The sequence below is a fragment of the Mesocricetus auratus genome, unplaced genomic scaffold (assembly GCF_017639785.1).
Source record: "Mesocricetus auratus isolate SY011 unplaced genomic scaffold, BCM_Maur_2.0 Super-Scaffold_100031, whole genome shotgun sequence".
NCBI classification, from domain to species: domain Eukaryota; kingdom Metazoa; phylum Chordata; class Mammalia; order Rodentia; family Cricetidae; genus Mesocricetus; species Mesocricetus auratus.
This window is the reverse complement of record NW_024429212.1, coordinates 15,076,264-15,095,627: the sequence shown is the minus strand read 5'-3', so window position 1 is coordinate 15,095,627 and position 19,364 is coordinate 15,076,264. Positions and strand designations below refer to the sequence as shown.

Sequence of the window (19,364 nt, the reverse complement as noted above, 5' to 3'; positions counted from 1 at the left end):
ATGCAGACCTACATTAGAAAGATTATCCACCCATGACCAAGGTGGCATTATCCCTGAAACAAATGCAGGGTTGGTTCAATATACACAAGTCAGTAGATGTACTAAGTCACATGAATGAACTTAAAGGCAAAAATTAAATGCAGAGAAACTGACAAAAATCCAACAAACCTTCAAAATTAAACTGGCCTCTTCTGGTTCCCTTGGGTACCCACCCACACATACACATAAATGAAACTCACACTCATATAAATGCAGTCTGTTCACAGGCTAGTAATGCCTATTACCATGTTTTTTCAGGTCTGGGTGTCATGTTAGCACTTTATCAGTGTGCTTCATTAGGACCTTATACATGTGTGTACCTGTGGGTTCATGAACAGGTCAGAGAGAAATGTCCTATTTCCTAGAAACAGGATCTCTCCTGAGTACTGAACTAAGGTGACAGCCAGCAAGCCTCAGCAACCGTTCTCTCTGACTCCTGACAAATGCACAGCCACACCACCTTCCTCCGGGTGATGGGGATCCTAATGCTGGTCCTCACACTTCCCTTACTCCCCACCCCACATCATGACACTTTATGTGCCAGCATCCCTGGTTTGTGCATTACTAAGCCTGTAGGCATGTGCCAGCATCCCTGGTAACCTGTAGACATGTACCAGCATCCCTTCCTGGTTTGTGCATTACTAAGCCTGTAGGCATGTGCCAGCATCCCTGGTAACCTGTAGGCATGTGCCAGCATCCCTGGTAACCTGTAGGCATGTGCCAGCATCCCTGCCTGGTTTGTGCGTTACTAAGTACTGAGTAGTTCCGACAGGGTTGTGTGTGTCACAAGCAAACCCTCAACCAACTGTGCTACTCTCCTAGCCCTGTCCCTTTGCTTCTTTAGCCAGTTTTTTCTGTTGGTGGCTCGCAGCCTGGAAACCGTCTTTCGCCCAGCCTCATCTTGACTTTGTGAGCACAAACCTGTATCCATCTCCGTATTTCTCGCTGTTTTTCTCTCGCCTGCGTCTTTGCTTCTCTCGCCGAGCCTCGATTCGCCGCTTCTCTTCTTCCTCATTTTTAGGGTCGGTTTTTGCTAAGGTATTAGAAAAAAACAAACTTCACTTTAATACATTGTGACTTTTTATCTGCTTCATTTCTGTGTGATTATTTCCTGCATATTTTTGTTTAAATCTGCTCATTTTTACTTATCTTTACCAAAATGGATAGTATCCATAGAGCCTAAAAACTCATACACTTTAAGAAACACTGACCTGGATAAAACTCCAATTCCAATAACAGACAGGACTGGATGCAAATGAAAACAGCTTTACACTTACATTGTGGGGGTGGTCTCAAATTTTCAAATTTCCCATGCAAACCATATGAAGTGCTGAATTCAGTAATGTGAACAGCATTCCCATGTTGTATCAACAACACCATTATCTAGTTCCAGATTACTTTCACCACTCTAAACAGAAACTGTAGCCATTGAACAGTCAGTCACTCCCCACCTCAACTCAACTCTAAGGTATTAGCAGTTCCTCATTTCCTCTCTGTACTCTGAATATTTGATTTAAATAGAATCAGTAATTCTTTTGGTCTTGCTTTTATTTAGTATGTTTTCAAAGTTCATTAGTTATACCATGTATCAGTACTTTACTCCTACAGTTTAATACTCCACTGTATGAATATATATTCACTGAAGAAACAGTAATGTACTATACCACTTAATACACTGTACTGTACAATGATTCCCATGTTGCTACTCCCCCTCCCCCGCCTCGCCCCACGCGCCACACCCACTATAACATCCTAGTGGGCACAGACTGGTACAACTGGCAGCTCTATAGATGGCCCAGTAGTCAAGAGCACACACTGCTCTTGAAGAAGACTCAAGTCCAATTCTCCACAGCCACGTCCAGCAGCTGACAGCTGCCCTGTGACTCCAGCTCCAGGGAATCGCAGCAGACCTTCTTCTAAAGGCACCACACTCGTGTACATATACCTACACACAGACATACAAACCTAAGAGGCAAGGGGAGGAGGAGGGGGGGGAGAGACCTCACTGGGCTAGGGATGGGCTAGGGTAGAGTGACGTCTAACATTCACGAAGCCCCGAGTTCAGTCTCTAGAACCACGTAAACCATGTGTGGCACATGGTTGTAACAGGCGTGAGACTGAAGCAGGGGATTAGAAGCTTGAGGTCCTACTAACTACAGCAAGTTTGAGGCCAGCCTGGGCTACGTGAAACACCATCTCAAAAGAAGAATCTTACCTATTTGTCCTTAAACTTTCTTAAAACTTTGAACTTGACTATAAAGAAGTATTTATAAAGCACTTACCATGCTTGTATAATGTTCCAAAATTATACAAAATTGACACCCTAAGGTAAATACCTAAAATTATTTTTAGTGCTTTGTAAGAGTTTATCTGTATATCCGTAAACCATTTGAACGCCTTCATTCAGATTTTCCTCTAACCTTCACTCTATTAAAAAAAAAATAAAACTTTGTGTTATTTCAAACCTGAATTTCTGGGGGCTGGAGAGATGGCTCAGTGGCTAAGAGCACTGACTGCTCTTCCAGAGGACTGAGTTCAATTCCCAGCAACCACATGGTGACTCTCAACCATCTATAGGGAATATATATAGCTTAGGCTGGCCTTGTACTTAGGTAGCTAAGAATGGCCTTTAATGTCCTGGTCCTAAGAATGCTAGGGTGACAGCTGCATCATCTACCTTACGTTGTGCTCAGAGTCTAACTCAGGACTCTTGCATCATCGACTATCACTTTACCAACTGAGCTACAGAGCCCCAAGCCTGATTTCATACAAAATACTTAATCTACATTTGTCATATGTCACAATACTTCACATCCTAAAAAGTCTAATAAAGACTTTTTTTTTTTTTTTTTTTTTTTTGGTTTTACGAGACAGGGTTTCTCTGTATTCTTTTGGAGGCTGTCAGTCCAGCCCGGCCTCGAACTCACAGAGATCCGCCTGCCTCTGCCTCCCGAGTGCTGGGATTAAAGGCGTGCGCCACCACCGCCCAGCTTAAAGACATTTTTTAAATGTTCACTTCATTCCTGATTGTGGCTTAATTTTGACTTTATTCTCAGCCTCACACAGAGTTTTATTAAAAGAGGAGGGACAGATGCTTGCTTTATAAGCATTTGCTGGATGAAGATCTGCAATAGTTAACTAGAGAATACAACTCTTTGGAACTCTGCTCAAAGAGGAGCACCTGAATCGTCTAGTCCACTAACAGGAAGCAAAATTTATTTGTAAACAACCATCTATCAAGGAGCACAGTATAAAAGGCATCTCTAACACATGCTCCCTTAGTAACAGGCTTTCACAAATTGTTATTTCTTAGTAAGTCACACACATATTAATTATAAAGCATAATGAAAGGATTTATGCATAGTATTTAATTTTGAATTTTATAGTCACTGTATCTGGAGAAAAGAATCTAAGACTGTATTTCCCATTTTTATTATTATTTTTTTTTTTTTGGTTTTACGAGACAGGGTTTCTCTGTATTGTTTTGGAGGCTATCGGTCCAGCCTGGCCTCGAACTCACAGAGATCCGCCTGCCTCTGCCTCCCGAGTGCTGGGATTAAAGGCGTGCGCCACCACCGCCCGGCCCCATTTTTAATGATAAATTAAAATGTCTATAATTAGAAAGATTTTTAATTATTTTTATTTTATGTGTATGAGTGGTTTTTTGCCTGCATGTATGTTAAGTGCACCACATGAACAATGTGTATGCAATGTCCATGGAGGCCAGAAACTAGGATTGAAGTTAGTTTTTGGAAGCAATGAGCACTCTTAACCACTGAGCCCTTTCTCCAGCCCTGAGAAAATGTTATTTAACATTACAAGGGAGGGGGCTGGGGAGCACTAACTGCCCTTCCAGAGGACCCAAGTTCAATTCCCAGCACCCATATGGCAGATCACAACTGTCTGTAACTCCAGTTTCAGAGGGTTCAACAACCTCACACAGACATACATGCAGGCAAAAATATAAATGCACACTAGATAGATAGATAGACACATTAGACAGATGATACACAGATACATCGATAGATGATTGATAGATACATAGATGATAGATATAGATAGATGATAGATAAGTAGACAGATACATACATATACATACATACATTAGACAGATGATACATAGATACATCGATAGATGATTGATAGATATATAAATAGATGATATAGATAGATGATAGATAAGTAGACAGACAGATACATTCATACATAGATGAGAGAGATAGATAATAAGTAGATAGAGGATAGATAAGATACATAGATATACACAGATACATAGATGGCAAGTAGACAGACAGACAGACAGACAGACAGACAGACAGACAGCTGATGAGGTGGCTCAGTGGGCTAAGAGTACCTATTGCACAAGCACTGAGGGCCTAAGTACGAATCCCTAGCACTCACATAAAAAGCAGAGTGTGGCCACACTGGGGTCTAAAATCCCAAAACTTTCGGGTGTGAAGGATTAGGGGGTTTGCAGTCTACCAATTTAACTCAATTCAGTTAAGGACTTTGTCTCAAAGACATATGATAAATGAGAGAATCAAGATGGTGCTGGAGGCTGCAGAGGCCTGCCTTGCCAGGCTTGATCTCCAGAGTGAGCACTGGGGAGCCTCTCCAGCCTGGTACTCCCATCCTGCAGGCAGCACGCCTGGGATCATCAGGAAACAGATCCAGGGCCTGGGGAAGTGCTTAAACAACACAGTGGCTTGGCTGGGTCCACAGAGGGCACAGGTACACCAGAAAGTTCGAGACCAGGCACCCTGTGCCTGTCTGGTCATGGCTGAGGATTCAGGAGAGCTGCAGGCTGACCGACTCAGCCACCATCCAGACCGGATCCAGAGCCCTGAGTTAGCCCACCCCGGCATCCACCCCATCTGTGAACTGCATGAGCACAGAAAAGCGTCAGTCCTGCTGATCCAAAGCTGCAGGATCTCCGTGACACAGGACAACAAGACATCCAAGAGAAGTTACAGTGAGAATCCAGTACTGATAGGAGAGCAGAAGCCTCGAACCAGACCAATGACTCACTGCAATGAATATTTGCAAATAAAGATGTATGCATTAAAGGGTATGCTGTGTGACTCACTGTGGCACATTACAGCTTCTGTGACAAGATTTCCCCCCTTTTATTGAGGGGGGTTTAAAGGGCAGATATGAAGAGACAGGAAATGAGTGGGTTAGGGTACATAATGTGAAATCCAAAAGAGAAAAAGAAATCATAAAGTTAAAAAAAAAAAGACAAAGAACGACACAGCAAAAAACCCACAATTGTCCTCTGCATATGCACACTCAGATATTCATAACACACACACATACACACACATACACATATACACACACACATACACACACTTACACACACACATACACACATACACACACACATACATACACACACGCACATACACACACACACACACACACACACACACACACAGAGGAGGTTGGGCTGGGGATATAGAGCTCAGTGGGTAAAAATGCTTACCAAATAAACAAAGACCTGAGTTTAGACCCCTAACATCCACTTAGAAAGCTGGGCAGAGTGACAGACACCTGTCATCCAATCACTGGAGAGGCAGACAGAGGAGGATCCTTGAAGTTTGCTGGCCAAACAATCAAACCAAAATGATAAGTTCCAAGTTTACCGAGAAACCCCATCTCAAAACAAAAAAACAAACAAACAACTGAGGAAGACGCTTTATGTTGACCTTTGGTCTCTACATACGTGAACATATGCTCCCTCAACCCCCATCCAAACACGTAACACAAAAATAAATAATCAGGTCCAGTGCCTGTGTTTATACCTCAAGCACCTGGGAAGTGGAGACAGGAGCATGTCAGAGTTGAAGGCCAGCATGGGATAAATATATTAAAAATCATTAAATATAAATAAATAAATACAGATAAACAGATGATGAGAAATGACATGAAGCAAACTCTGTTATGATTGTGACATTAGGCACAGAGATTTTAGGCACAGAAGCAGCTTTGGGACAAACCCTGGCTTTGCCACTTACTGGTTGTTTGATCTGGGAAGCAAATCACTCATCTGTCTTTGTCAGTTGTAGAGAGCATGACACACACAACTACCCCTCATCAGTGTGGCTTGAAATTTATACATGTAATGCATGTATACTCCTTAACACAGTGCCCATGTACAAGAAGCATTCAGTAAATACAGTTAAAATCTGGGCTGGAGAGATGTCTCAGCAGTTAAGAGCTGGATGCTCTTCCATAGGGCCCAGGGCTCAATTCCTAGCATCTATGTGGCTGTTCCCGACCATCCCTAACTCCAGTTCCATGGGGACCAGGTATGTACATGGTACAGAGACATGCATACTGTGAAAACACCCATACATATAAAATAGAGATAAATAGGGCTGAAGAGTTGGCTCAGCAGTTAAGAGCCCTGGCTGTTCTTCCAGAGGTCAATTCCCAACAACCACATGGTGGCTCACTGCCATCTGTAATAGGATCTGATGCCTTCTTCTGGTGTACAGGTATACATGCAGAATACTGATACATAAAAAATATAGAGATAAATAAATAAAATGTAAAATAAATAAGTCTGGAAAAGGCACCCTGAAAAAGAAAGCACAATTTAAAAAACATGTTCTTATTAAATTGTACACACTCATCCTTAATTTAAATGGAGATAAAATGTTTTTTTAAAAAAATTCTGGGCTTTGGTGGCGCATGCCTTTAATCCCTGCACTCAGGAGACAGAGGCAGGTGGATCTCTGTGAGTTCCACACCAGCCTGGTCTACAAGAGCTAGTTCCAGGACAGCCTCCAAAGCCAGAGAAACCCTGTCTCGGAAAAAAAAAAGAATACCATTCCGCAATATGAACTTCTTTCTGTCATTGATTTCTTTCATCTATCATCATCTTTTCAAGGTTCACTCAAGTTACAGTGTGTATACTCACTTCATTTTATTTTATAGCTAAATGTTATATTACAGCATACCACATAATATGGGCATACCACATTTTATCCATTCATCCCTTGATTGATATCTGGGATTTATCCCCTTTGGACTACTCTGACAAGATGCCTTTATAAACACCTGTATAGACTGGTATCACTCACTTAACAATGGAACTTTCTAGAAAAGACATAGGTAACTTGTTGTGTGAACAATAGAATATACACATACAAACCTAGCTGATGCAATCTACAACACATTTAATATATATGGCATATACTATTGTATATTCAAGCAGTCACTGGCCAAAACACTGTTCAGCACTTAACTATATATACTTTTGTGTGGACAGCTAGCTTCGTTCTGGGTATGCATCTAGGAATGAATTGCTGAATCATATAACTCAGTTTAATCATCTGAGGAATGCCAGACCCTTTTCCTATTTTTACAACAGTATAGAAATTTCTCCACAGCTAACAGGCACATTGGCAAATGCCCATAATTCCAATGATCAGGACCTAACGCAGGAGGACTGCCGAGTGGGTGTATGTGCTGCCAAAGCTAGCTTGACCTCTGTGGTAGTCCGAAAGTAAATGACCATAATCTCATAGGGAACGGCACTACCAGGACATGTGGCTTTGTTAAAGTGGGTATGGCCTCATTGGCGGAAGTATGTCACTGGGGAGTGGGGGATAAGGGTACCACTAAAAGTGTGTCAGTCCACTTCCTGCTGCCTGAAAGACATAGAGCTCAGCTCCTCCTCCAGCTCCAGGCCGGCATGCACACTGCCATTCTCCATCATGATGACAATGGACTGAACCTCTGAACCTGTAAGCCAGTCACACCAATTAAATGTTTTCTTTATAAGAGTTATGGTGGTTGTGGTTGTAGTGATGCATTGTTTATGATTTGTTAAAGTTTGCCCGAGGGTTCCGAAAGCAAAGCTAGCCACAAACCAAAGGTCAGGCAATGGTGACACACACATTTAATCCCAACAGCCATAGAGCTAGGTGGTGGTGGCACACACCTTTAATCCCCGGACTCAGGAGACAGGCAGACGGCTCTCTGTAAATTCAAGGCCACACTGAGCTACATGAAACTGATCCAGTCCTAAGGAGAAACAGCTCACACAAAGATGATCCCAGCACTTGGGATCACACGCCTGTACTTCCAGCACTAGGAAGGTATGAAGGAAGGAACGAAAGGGTCTCACCTGAAGATTCCGTCTCTAGCCACACGACAGAGAGGCAGCAGTCTGAGGAGGGTAGTGCCGTTTGGAGATGAACATGAGCATAGGCGAGAAATCTCTAGGGTTTGGCTTCTTTGTGTTTCTGATTTTCCGCTTGAAGCTTGGACCCCAGTATCTGTCCCTGGGTTTTTATTATTCCTGTTACTCTGTTATTCTGTATCTCTTCAGAACAACATAAACCCTAACTAAGACAACCGCCTTGAACTAGAATCCATCTCTGACTACATAGTCAAATACTAAGCCAGCATGACCACATCTCAAAAACAGAGGAGCGGAAGAAGGTATTGAAATAGCTGGCAGATAAAATATTAGTTCTGCAACTCTGGCAATTTGATTTATCCTTAGAGCCCACATAAAGGTAGAAGGAAAGAGCCAACTCCACCAAGTTGTGCTATAACTTCCAGATGCACTCTCTCTCAGTAAATCAATTAGGTTTTTTCTATAGCAAATTCTCCACAGAATTGCTAAGGCTTGTTATCAATCTTTTTTACTCTATCCATTCCAGAGGACACAGCGCACCTAACTGTGGCACTTATGAACGCTTATCTGATAAGTGACTTTTTTTTTTTTTTTTTTGGTTTTATGAGACAGAGTTTCTCTGTATTGTTTTGGAAGCTGTCGGTCCAGCCTGGCCTCGAACTCACAGAGATCCGCCTGCCTCTGCCTCCAGAGTGCTGGGATTAAAGGTGTGCGCCACCAATGCCCAGTTCTGATAAATGACTTTTGATGAACTTTACATACATTTATCGACTATGTCTTTTTGAAGAAATTCTATATATTCCTTGCCTATTTTTCAGTTATTTATGCCTTTTTGTTAGCGAGTTAAAGTTCTTTATATAGCCTGGATACAAGTCCTTTCTCAGGTACACAGACTGCAAAAACATTTTGACATTTTATGAGGGTAGATGAAGCAGAGGCTTATCTACCCTAAGTTGACTTCATATTCACTGTCTTGCCTCAGGCTCCTGAGTGACACCACACACACACATTTCTTTTCACTTTGTACTACTGGAGACCTTTGAAGCACAAGAGTTTTCAATTTTTGAAATCTGCTTTACTAATTTTTATTTGTTGTGGTGACATCTTGCTTGTATAAATAATGCCTGTCTGAAGGTCAGAGAATGGAGCTTGCCACTAGCTAACCATAGAGGTCTGGAGGTCGTACAGCCCGGCAGGAAGTGAGACAGCTGGGCAGAAACAGGATACAAAGAGGGAGAAACAGGAACTCGCTCTCCTTCTGCTGAGACACTAAGGAGGTACCGGGTGGCGGTGGCCGCTCCTTCTCTCTGATCTCTCAGCGTTCCCTCTGTATCTGACTCCAGGTTTTTATTTCTTAGACCAATTAAGAATTTTACAATTTGTTGCTATGAGCCTTTGGCGCCTAGAGATCTGTTGTTAGAAGCAGTTCTTGGTATGAGGCACCACGGGCACAAAGCCTCTTCTCTCTCTCCTCCTCTAAATAGTTCCAGCAGCCTTGCTAAGCCCGTGGTCGCGCCTGCGCCTGTCCCCTTTCTCAGCTCTTTCCCACAGATCCGCGTGTGTCAGTCCCTGTGACAGTGCCGCCTTGTCTGGACTATCCTGCGTTAGACTGCAATTGTGAGGTGTGAGTCCCTACTCAGCCCAACTCCTGAGAGCTAGGCAGAACCTGCAGTCTGAACTTAGGAACTAAGACCTTCTGGACAACATGCCTTTCCTTCAACTGAGACTTCCTTTCCCACTGTTTTATAGCATTTTAAGCTAGGTGTATCACTGCTCTCAGTACTGTCATAAATTATCTATTCCCATCTTAAGACAGGCCTGAACTTCCCAACACTCTGTAATAACAGAAATGTGATTCTCTCTAAGAGATATAATCTCCAGAAGACTAAAGCCAAACTAGTTTTCTGGAGCAAACAGCTTTACCTAATGCTAAGGACTAGAAAAAATGTTCTTCCTTTTGTCCTGATACAGAAAATTCTATACATTATGACACATACTCCTCCAATAATAAATAAAACATCCAAGAAAGGGGTCTGAATCAAAATCATCTGCAAAAACTTTTAAAAACACATATTGCTGGGTGAAGTGGAACACACCTTTAACCCCATCGCTTGGAAGAAAGACAAGTGGATCTCTGTGAGTTCAAGGCCAATCTGATCCACATAGCAAGTTCTAGGCTACCCAGGACTATATTGAGGGGGAGAGTGTTATGGTTCCACCAACAAAATTAGAGAAAAATAAAATGAACCAGTGCACATTCATTTTAAAAGTACAACTGTGGGCTGGCAAGCTGGATCAGCAAGGAAAGGAACCTGCCACCAGGCCTGATAACCTGAGTTCAATGCTGGGACCTTTAGAATGACAGAGTAACTCCCTCAAGTTGTTCCCTGACCTTCCGTGTGCATACACACACACACACACACACACACACACACACACACACACACACACGTGCAGGCCTAATAACCCGAGTTCAATGCTGGGACCTTTAGAATGACAGAAGTAACTCCCTCAAGTTGTTCCCTGACCTTCTGTGTGCATGCACATACATACACACACACACACACACACACACACACACACACACACACACACACACACACACACACACACACACACATGCAGGCCTAATAACCTGAGTTCAATGCTGGGACCTTTAGAATGACAGAAGTAACTCCCACAAGTTGTTCTCTGACCTTCCGTGCACATGCACATACATACATACATACATACACACACACACACACACACACATGCGTGCATATATATATATGCGTATATATATATATATATAATGCATTAAATGGTAACAACTGATTAATAACTACACATGGGGATCCACAGATCCAATTCTCAGTTACAATTATCATGCACTTCTATACAAACACTAAAGATGGTCACAAGTCAATGTGTCCTACCCTGTAGGTGCTCTGAGTCACAGCAACAGCCTCACTCACCAGGTGATTTGCTGAGGCCCGTCTTCTCCAGAGGCTTCGCTAGCTTAGGTTTCTTGATAAAGGCTCCCCCGGGCTTATTAAATATTTGCATCATTTTTCGTTTTATTCCTCTTGTAGTAGCAATCGGCACACTGGTGGATTTGTTTTGATAGTCAACAATAATTCCAGGTCTATGAATGCTTCCAAAATCACCCATATGCTGTAAATTTGTGAAATCGAGAAACATTAGCATAAAGTCAAGATAAAATATGGATTAATAAATTTTTTTGTCATCTAGTTACTAGTTTTCACCTGAAAACTCTGTGGAACTTAACTGAATTTTACATGTCCTCTCTGAGAAAGCACATATAAAAAATTTATAAATTATTACATGAACTCAAATCCAATGAATTAGTATTTCCAATATTACAAAGGTGGCTACATCCTATTTTTTTAATTTTACAATTCAGAATGATATAAGATCGTAAACACCACGTGCCTGCCAGAGGGTCACCACTTGTACAACTCTCTGACAACTCCTCTTCAGAGTCTCTACTTGTTTTCCCATCAAAGAAAGACCTTAAAAGAAATCTTTTTTTTTTTTTACTAAAATCTTGCTTAAAACTAAGTTACACAAAGATGATCATATTTGTAACTTAAAGTAAAAAAGACCCAGAAATTGTTTAGGACTTGAGAAGATGAGGTGGAACGTCAGCATGACCCAGGAGAGTTAAGCATAACCATGCATCAACCTCCAGGCACACTTCAGAGAAAGAGCTGCATCTGACGTTCCATTCACATTCTTACCTAAGAAACACACTGTAACCCCAGGCCCCACCAAGCAAGTGCACAGACGAAGAGTCACACCAGCAACTGACTGTGTCCCTTCCTCTTCTCTCGTCATTAACAAGATCCACTATACCAGAGGTCATGTCCATAGAAATTTATTCTGCTGATCTTACTTTTAGAGGGTAAAGACTGAGGAGTAATCTGAAGAGAAGGACCCAATGGGAATTGTACAAGGGAGGGTTAAAATGAAGATCCTACCAGTTCATCTACTTGGCTAACAGAGGGAAAGAAAGAGAAGTTCACTCAGACTAGAATGGGAAATACAAAGTACAGGAATACTCGGTTTTACATCAAGAAAAAAAAAATGATACCTGAGTCCTCATTAAGAAAAAATCCTTTGCCCAAAATATTACACAGCATGGAAGAAGTTCAATGTTTCCAAATTTTCAAACTAGAATGTATTTTCAATTTCAAAATCCAAAGCCTACTACTTTAACTACTTTAATGAACCTACACCATCAAGTATGGTGGACCAACACGGATGCTTAAACATTAGCATATGATTAGAAACAACCTAGGAGGTTCCCATAAATGTCTCCATTTATGGACACATCAGAAAAATCTTCATCATAAACATTAAAGGTGCAATGCATTTTATGTAAGTAAAAAGTGACTATTAAAAATGCCAAACTTCTACACCAGTAAGACACTACACTGATGACCAAAGGCTAATGAGCAGTCAAACCACATGCCCTACTACAGTTTTTATCAGAGCACTTTCTTCTACAAGAGTAAACACCACTGACTTTGAAAAACATCATCTCATTTTACAAATATATAAATAAGCATTAGTGTTTATATGACCAAGATACATAATCCCATAACCTATATACCCTTACTAGGTAAAAATTTATCAAGTTACCCAAGACCACAAGGCATAATTGTTACAATGTATATCCCAAAATTAAACACCTGTAGACTAATATACTTATCCAGTTAGGCAATAACTTGCAAAATATTACTTCTTAGGAAGCAACCATAAACATATATACAAGTAAGAGATTCTTTCTCAATAGAGTTAGGGGAAATAAAACAATCACCAATAGACATACAGTAAGAGAGCAAGTTAGCAAAATAACACTGAGCACAAATCATTCTGTTATTCATGTCAACTTTTTCATCACATAAGCATGGCTAAGCTATCCTGACCTACCACTGACTTGACCTCTCAAGCATTTAACAGGAAATATGGAACTTTGAAGGGATTCTACTTGCTAGAGTTTACTAACAAAGGGTAAATATTTTATCATACATTGCACCTTTAACCTACTCAAAGCTCAAAAAAGGGTTCAGATACCTTTTACAATAATCCAACAGCTATCTCTCCAGCAAAGCTGCTGGTGTTTACAAGGAAAAATGCAACTCCTTTTAACCCCTTTTAGACCAAACCGAATGTCCTCGCCTTTTTCACAAAGGGAGATCTGACACAACTTCAGGAATAATCATCTCACACTGCAACTCATTTTCGGAGATGCTGGCAAACTTTTGCAGCCAACCTGAAACTTGATGCCTCACCCTCTACTTAAAGCACACTGGGACAGACAGTGTTTGCTCTCACTGGAAACCATGGTCTTGAAAGGGTTTAAAAGAGTGACTATTGAAAAGAATCTGGAAAGATTCTGTCGTACTTACTCCTCGGCCTCGGCCTCTGCCTGTTGATGGTCCTCCAAAAGCATCATAGCTTCTGCTTCCAAACGCACTTTCAGGGTAAGCAGGCGTTCCTCTCCCCCGAGAGCCTACAGGTGCAGGCTTCATGTGGGGTGAAGAAAAGCTGCTGTAGGAAGAGTAATTCTCTCTTCCTCTGTCCTCCACAAACCCCGGCCTCAATTTTGAACGGGAGTAAGGTTCTTCCCAGCTAGACCCGCCCTGGTTTCTACCTCCGAAAGAGTCAAGGCTATTCCGGTAGGAGCTCTCAAATCGACCACCATAACTACCTCCGAAGCGGCTTTGTTCGGGTTCATTAAAACCATAGCCAGATCTGTACAGATCTCGCCCACCCAGAGAAGACCTGGAGTCGTAAGACTCATAAGGTCCAAACCTGGAAAAGTTGCACAGTGAGGGAAAAAACAAAAGTAAGCTTACTAATGTTAGACAATTCAAAAGACAAGTTATCAGATGACATTTATCAACTAAATTCATTTATACCAGACTGGTTTGCATAGCTCTGCTTCTGCTCACACGTGATTAGGGCTGGGCAGTTCAACCTGAGACCAGACAGAAAGCTATCTGAGTCAGTTTCTAAATATAAATTGAGTTTAGTTAACCTTAGCTTTAAACTGCTTTTTCGCAGCTTTTCTACTTTATTTTAGTAAGATTTGTCTAACTAATCATTAAAGCCCAGCCCTAGTCTTAGGAAAAGTATTTGCTAAATTTCACCAACTAATTAAACGTTTTTGAATCCTTCCCTAACATTGAAAATTATAAAACATTTACAATATTTTGGTTTTTTAGGGACACAAAGACTGCACAGATGGGGGAGTCTTTGTGATACTGAATGATCCTTTGTACCTCAATATTCTATGTCACAAAACTGCCTCATTATGTCTACAATAATCAAAGCTGAGAATTACAACAGTTATAAAGTTTGACATTCTGTCAAACTTCAGCCAAGGTCAATCCTTAAACACTCTGATAAACTAATAAATCTAACAAATCTAGAAGAATAGACATGTAAAATAGAACACAAAAGACCACCGACATACCCTCTACATATGAATATTCAAAGCAGATGGGAAAGAATACATTTTATAATGCCTTCAATTATTTGAAAAAGTATTTCCTATCAGGAAATTGTTACATTAAAATCTACTCTAAAAGATAAGCACACTGTCTCAACAGGAAAAAAAATCATTTTACTTATCACAAATCCAAAGCATGGATTACAGAAGTTGCTTATTATCTTACAACACTTTGTTAAAAGCTCACAATTACACAAGAGATGAATGATAACAACTACAGAAACAGTTTATGCATGATACACTTACAATGTAAGAGGGCAGTAACTGATGCACTATGACATTTAAATGATGTTACATTAGTCACTCCATAGAAGATACTATTATTTCTGAAGCCTATAGCCATATAAACATTATTCCTCCCAACTTCACACTTGGAAGCATTACCTAAGGACAGTGATAACTTTTCGTGACTGTACTCTACTGTACAGCACAGTCACACACTTGAGGACAGAGAACAAGCACTGGGCAAGTCCATCACTAAAGAATCAGGTCCTTCGCTTTATGAAGGAGGATGACCTCAAATGTCTGACTGCTTTTACTTTGTACTTAGAAGGAAGTTTTATATCTCAAAAAACAGACCCCTTTAAGGTTATCAAACATGATCAACAGTAAAATAGAAATAGTCTAGACTGTAGTTAAAGGTGCAGTGTCCGTGACCCGAATTTTTAAGCACGGTATTTTAGATGTAAGCAGCAGCTGCAGTAAACAACCCGGACATGATTTAAAGAACACTTGTACCATTACAATATGCTCTCCAAACCTGAAAAATTTTCTTTTCAACAACTAATAAAAATAATTCACAAATAAATATTTCCAATAACATTTTATATCATTTGATCAGGACATTTGGACTGATAAGAAATTGAAAGAAGTTTTTTCTTTTTAAAGCATCCACTGTTAAAGGATGTCTTATTCTACTACACTGAATAAAAGATAAGTGGTGTCTTCCAAAAATAACATCTGCCAATGAGACTAAGAAAAATTTTATATCCATTAATTAGCACCTTAAATATTTAAGGTGATTCAATACCAAATAGCAAAATTCAAGTATGAAAAAAGCCTAAGAAATACTTAATACATCCAGAATCTTATAGTTCTAATTTATTTGGCCAAGTGATTAAGCAATTTACCTGCTACCCCCACCACCACCACTGTGATTGTCCATGCCATAGGACTGGCTTAGGTAGGAGTCCATGGATCTTTGACCCCCATAGGATCCATGGCCATAGTCACGATCCAGCCCTATAAGAGTTTAAAAAGAAAAAAAATTAAATCATGCTCACCTTTACTGGCACTCAAAAGAAGAATTTTTAGATAAATATCCTGGAATGTCAGACCTCCGTAAGATCCAGGGCCATAATCACGATCCATTCCTGAAAGAGTAGATACGAGACAGATTATGCGTAAAATACACCATTCCTTCACAAGAATTTTCATTAGAAACAACATATTCACACTAATCATCTAAAGCAATAATTTGTACTAACGTTTTCACTCAATACTAAAGATAAAAGATAACAAAATGATTATATATTGAAAAATATTATTTGCTAGCAAAGCTTCATATTTCAAAGAAAACTAAACTAGGAGCTACAAAATTCTACATTAAAAATATTTTCGGTGTAAGCATATTTAGTGGACTGTAAGGCAGCTACTATAATGTCCTGTATTTAGAACTTAGTATTACAGCATAAAAAAGATAATATATAACTTTATGTATAACTACTAGTCTCCAAGGTCAGCATTTAATAAATACCAAGAGATTTTTTTTGCCCTAAGTATACTATGATGTAAATATACTATACTTATTTTTTGTACTAATTGCTCCCAAAATATCTAAAAACTCAAGAGCACCTATATTTTCAACTAGAAATGTTCGTTACTGATACAGATATTCTAGGAAGTAAAGCCACAAACTAAGACCAATCTCTTGGCCCTGTGCCTTAGAATAACAAAGTCTCAACAAATACTTCAGTTCTCAAATCCTTTGAATACAAGAAGTAAGTGTGACTTTTCATAACACAAACACTAAAAAATTGTGTAGCAGTAAACAAACTTACTAGAAAAAAGGTCATAAAATTGATAATGGCTATAAAGATGAGAAATTATTTAAATGCTTCCTACAAAGTCCCTTAATATGCCTCATTACCTCTCATCTCATATTTTTATTATAAATACAATAGTATACATAGTAAAAACCTTAGTGTATATTTTGACAAGCACCAAGTTGCACTTATAGTCATTTAATGTTTCTAGTTTGAACAAAGATGATGAAACTTTACATAAACACTACTCATAATCTTGTCTTTTAAGTCTGAAAGAGACCTTAATCAAATTTAATCTTTTCACTTTTTTGATTTGCAGAGTCCAAAAGGAGGAAACGAGTTTCCCAGTATCATGTAGGTATTCTCCTACCATAAAAACATTTTTTCTCCCAACCCAAGTGTCTGCTTTGAATCTTTTAATTTTTCATATCTATTTCAGTTACTAAACTATGCAAGAAAATGTTCACCGGTGGTCTCAGCTGAAAATCATCTTTCTTCTATTCACAGAACCTGTAGCATCGATACAGTATTACAACAGTATGCTGTTGTGGCCTCAACTTAAATTTCTAATTTTTAATGTATCTTAGGGGAGCAGTTATCATAGAATGGTTTGCTGGCCAGGGTTTTTAAGACCCATGAAGCCAAAACTATTTTCATAAATAACAAGGATATTATTTCCATGTTGATAGCATTTTCACTAACAGTATACAAACTCTGTAGATAACTAGCATTTTAAATGTACAAAGAAGGTTAAGAAGCGTCAGACTAATCTAGCAGTAATTGTATATCACATACCCAGTGAAAAATGACAAATTCTTATATCACCTTTGCTTACGAATGCCCTTGACAGAGCAATTAATAACTGTACTAAGTCCTGGCCTTTGATTTAATTGCATCTTTTCATCACTCATTGTAGAGAAACAGAAAATACACATAAAGCAGCTGTGACACATACCAAAGTATCACAGGTCTCTCCAAGAAAAGTCACTGTTCCATGTTTGGTTTATGAATCAAATTAACTACTTGTAAAGAAGACTTTGCAGTAGGAAGGCTGGAAGACAAACACCATGGTTTTCATGGTACTATAAACTGGGTCAAAAGCCCATGGCTGGGAAAGTAACAGGCCCCGGAACCTATTGCTTCCTGTGGTTTTATTATATGGACTCAGTGCAAACTCTTAAATATTTACGTTTAGTCATAGGAGAATGCTGCTCTCACAGCGTTGGCCAGATAAGCTTCTTTTTATAGTGGGCAGTAGTCTAAGTGCTGAGCAAAAATAACGGTTGATGCCCAAACCTGCAAAGGACATCAGTATCATCCCCTCCAAGGCTCAGCGGCCACTGTGGAAGACAGGGCAGTGAGACTCTAGGAGCACACCTGCAGGAGGAAGCTGTGAAATGCTGGCCTCGGGACAGAACGGGCAGCTGCGGGCATCACCTCACAGCGGCCGCTCAGTCCACACAAGACTGAGCCTGTCAGCCGTCCATCACAGACTGAGATGGCTGCTCAGGGAGAGGGCGTCACTCTCCTGTCCACCTGCCTGTCCACTAGTAAGATGCTCGTGATCAGCCACACAATCCCTAGTTAACCTCAGTGGATCACAGAAAAGACATGAACACAGGAGGGGAACTCAGGAAGAAGGGGCACAGAGACAGTTAAAAAATTAGAAAGGACAGCGGTGACTATAATACACTTGCTCATGTACGATAAGAATAAAATATTTTACAAACCCATGGTTTACAGGCATGGGTATTTAGCAGACATTTTCTTCCAAATGCAGTGAAACTGCTGCTACAAAGAAAAAACCATATGCTGCTAATGACAAAATTCATACTTCAAGCTAAAAAAAAATTAAAATTCTTAAAAACTTTTTCTATCACTGTCAACCTGACAGCTTCCCAACACTTAAAAAGTTTCCTAAGCAGTTGGTGGCATTAGAATGGTTTTTATATTGGACACTAAAACCTGTACTATTTGGAAAGTCTGTGTAATTCATTAATGCATAGTCAGTCTTTTGCTTGAAATCATGAGGTATGTGATACACTACTTTCTACACAGTGCAAGAAAAAAATCTTATCAACATTAAATCCCTGCAAGGCCTCATGCAGAAAGTAACCTCAGCATCAACTTTAGCCAGACACAGAAAGCAGAGGCCTAGCTGTTTCTGCTAGACTGCATCAGCAGTGCCTATCTTAGCTTTACCTTGGCATCTGGGTTTTGACTGCACTGCGGTCACAAAGTGACGAGTACTGTGAGCATTTGTGGACCTGGCACTGTGCAGACCACCCAGGCTTTTCTATCACAGCGGTTCTCATCTGATGTTCATACACTGTATTCAGTTAAAGACAGACACACTAGCTCACATCAGTGTTTTTACAGGGAAATAAGTTCTGGGAATAATCTTTCTCCCAGGTTACCAAAATGAACTTTAAAAGTGTAAACAAGGACAGTATCTCTGTACTATTGAGAAAATACGTAACTCAGAAAAACAAACCTGCCCTTAAAATAACCTATGACCCATTACTAGTGGATCTCTCTCTCTCTCTCTCTCTCTCTCTCTCTCTCTCTCTCTCTCTCTCTCTCTCTCTCTCTCTCTCTCTCTCTC

The 19,364-nt window shown here is 40.1% G+C and overlaps 1 protein-coding gene across 1 annotated transcript in view; it reads right to left on the bottom strand.

The window, feature by feature from the left end:
* Znf326 (zinc finger protein 326) overlaps positions 1 to 19,364 on the bottom strand; it is a 39,542-nt gene that overhangs the window by 11,623 nt on the left and 8,555 nt on the right. Inside the window, exons 3-7 of the mRNA XM_021231393.2 lie at positions 16,052 to 16,087; positions 15,845 to 15,956; positions 13,609 to 14,014; positions 11,149 to 11,347; positions 961 to 1,072 (exon numbers count right to left, since the gene is read on the bottom strand). Coding sequence (XP_021087052.2) covers positions 961 to 1,072; positions 11,149 to 11,347; positions 13,609 to 14,014; positions 15,845 to 15,956; positions 16,052 to 16,087 — 865 coding nt within the window. The remainder of the gene's footprint in view (positions 1 to 960; positions 1,073 to 11,148; positions 11,348 to 13,608; positions 14,015 to 15,844; positions 15,957 to 16,051; positions 16,088 to 19,364) is intronic.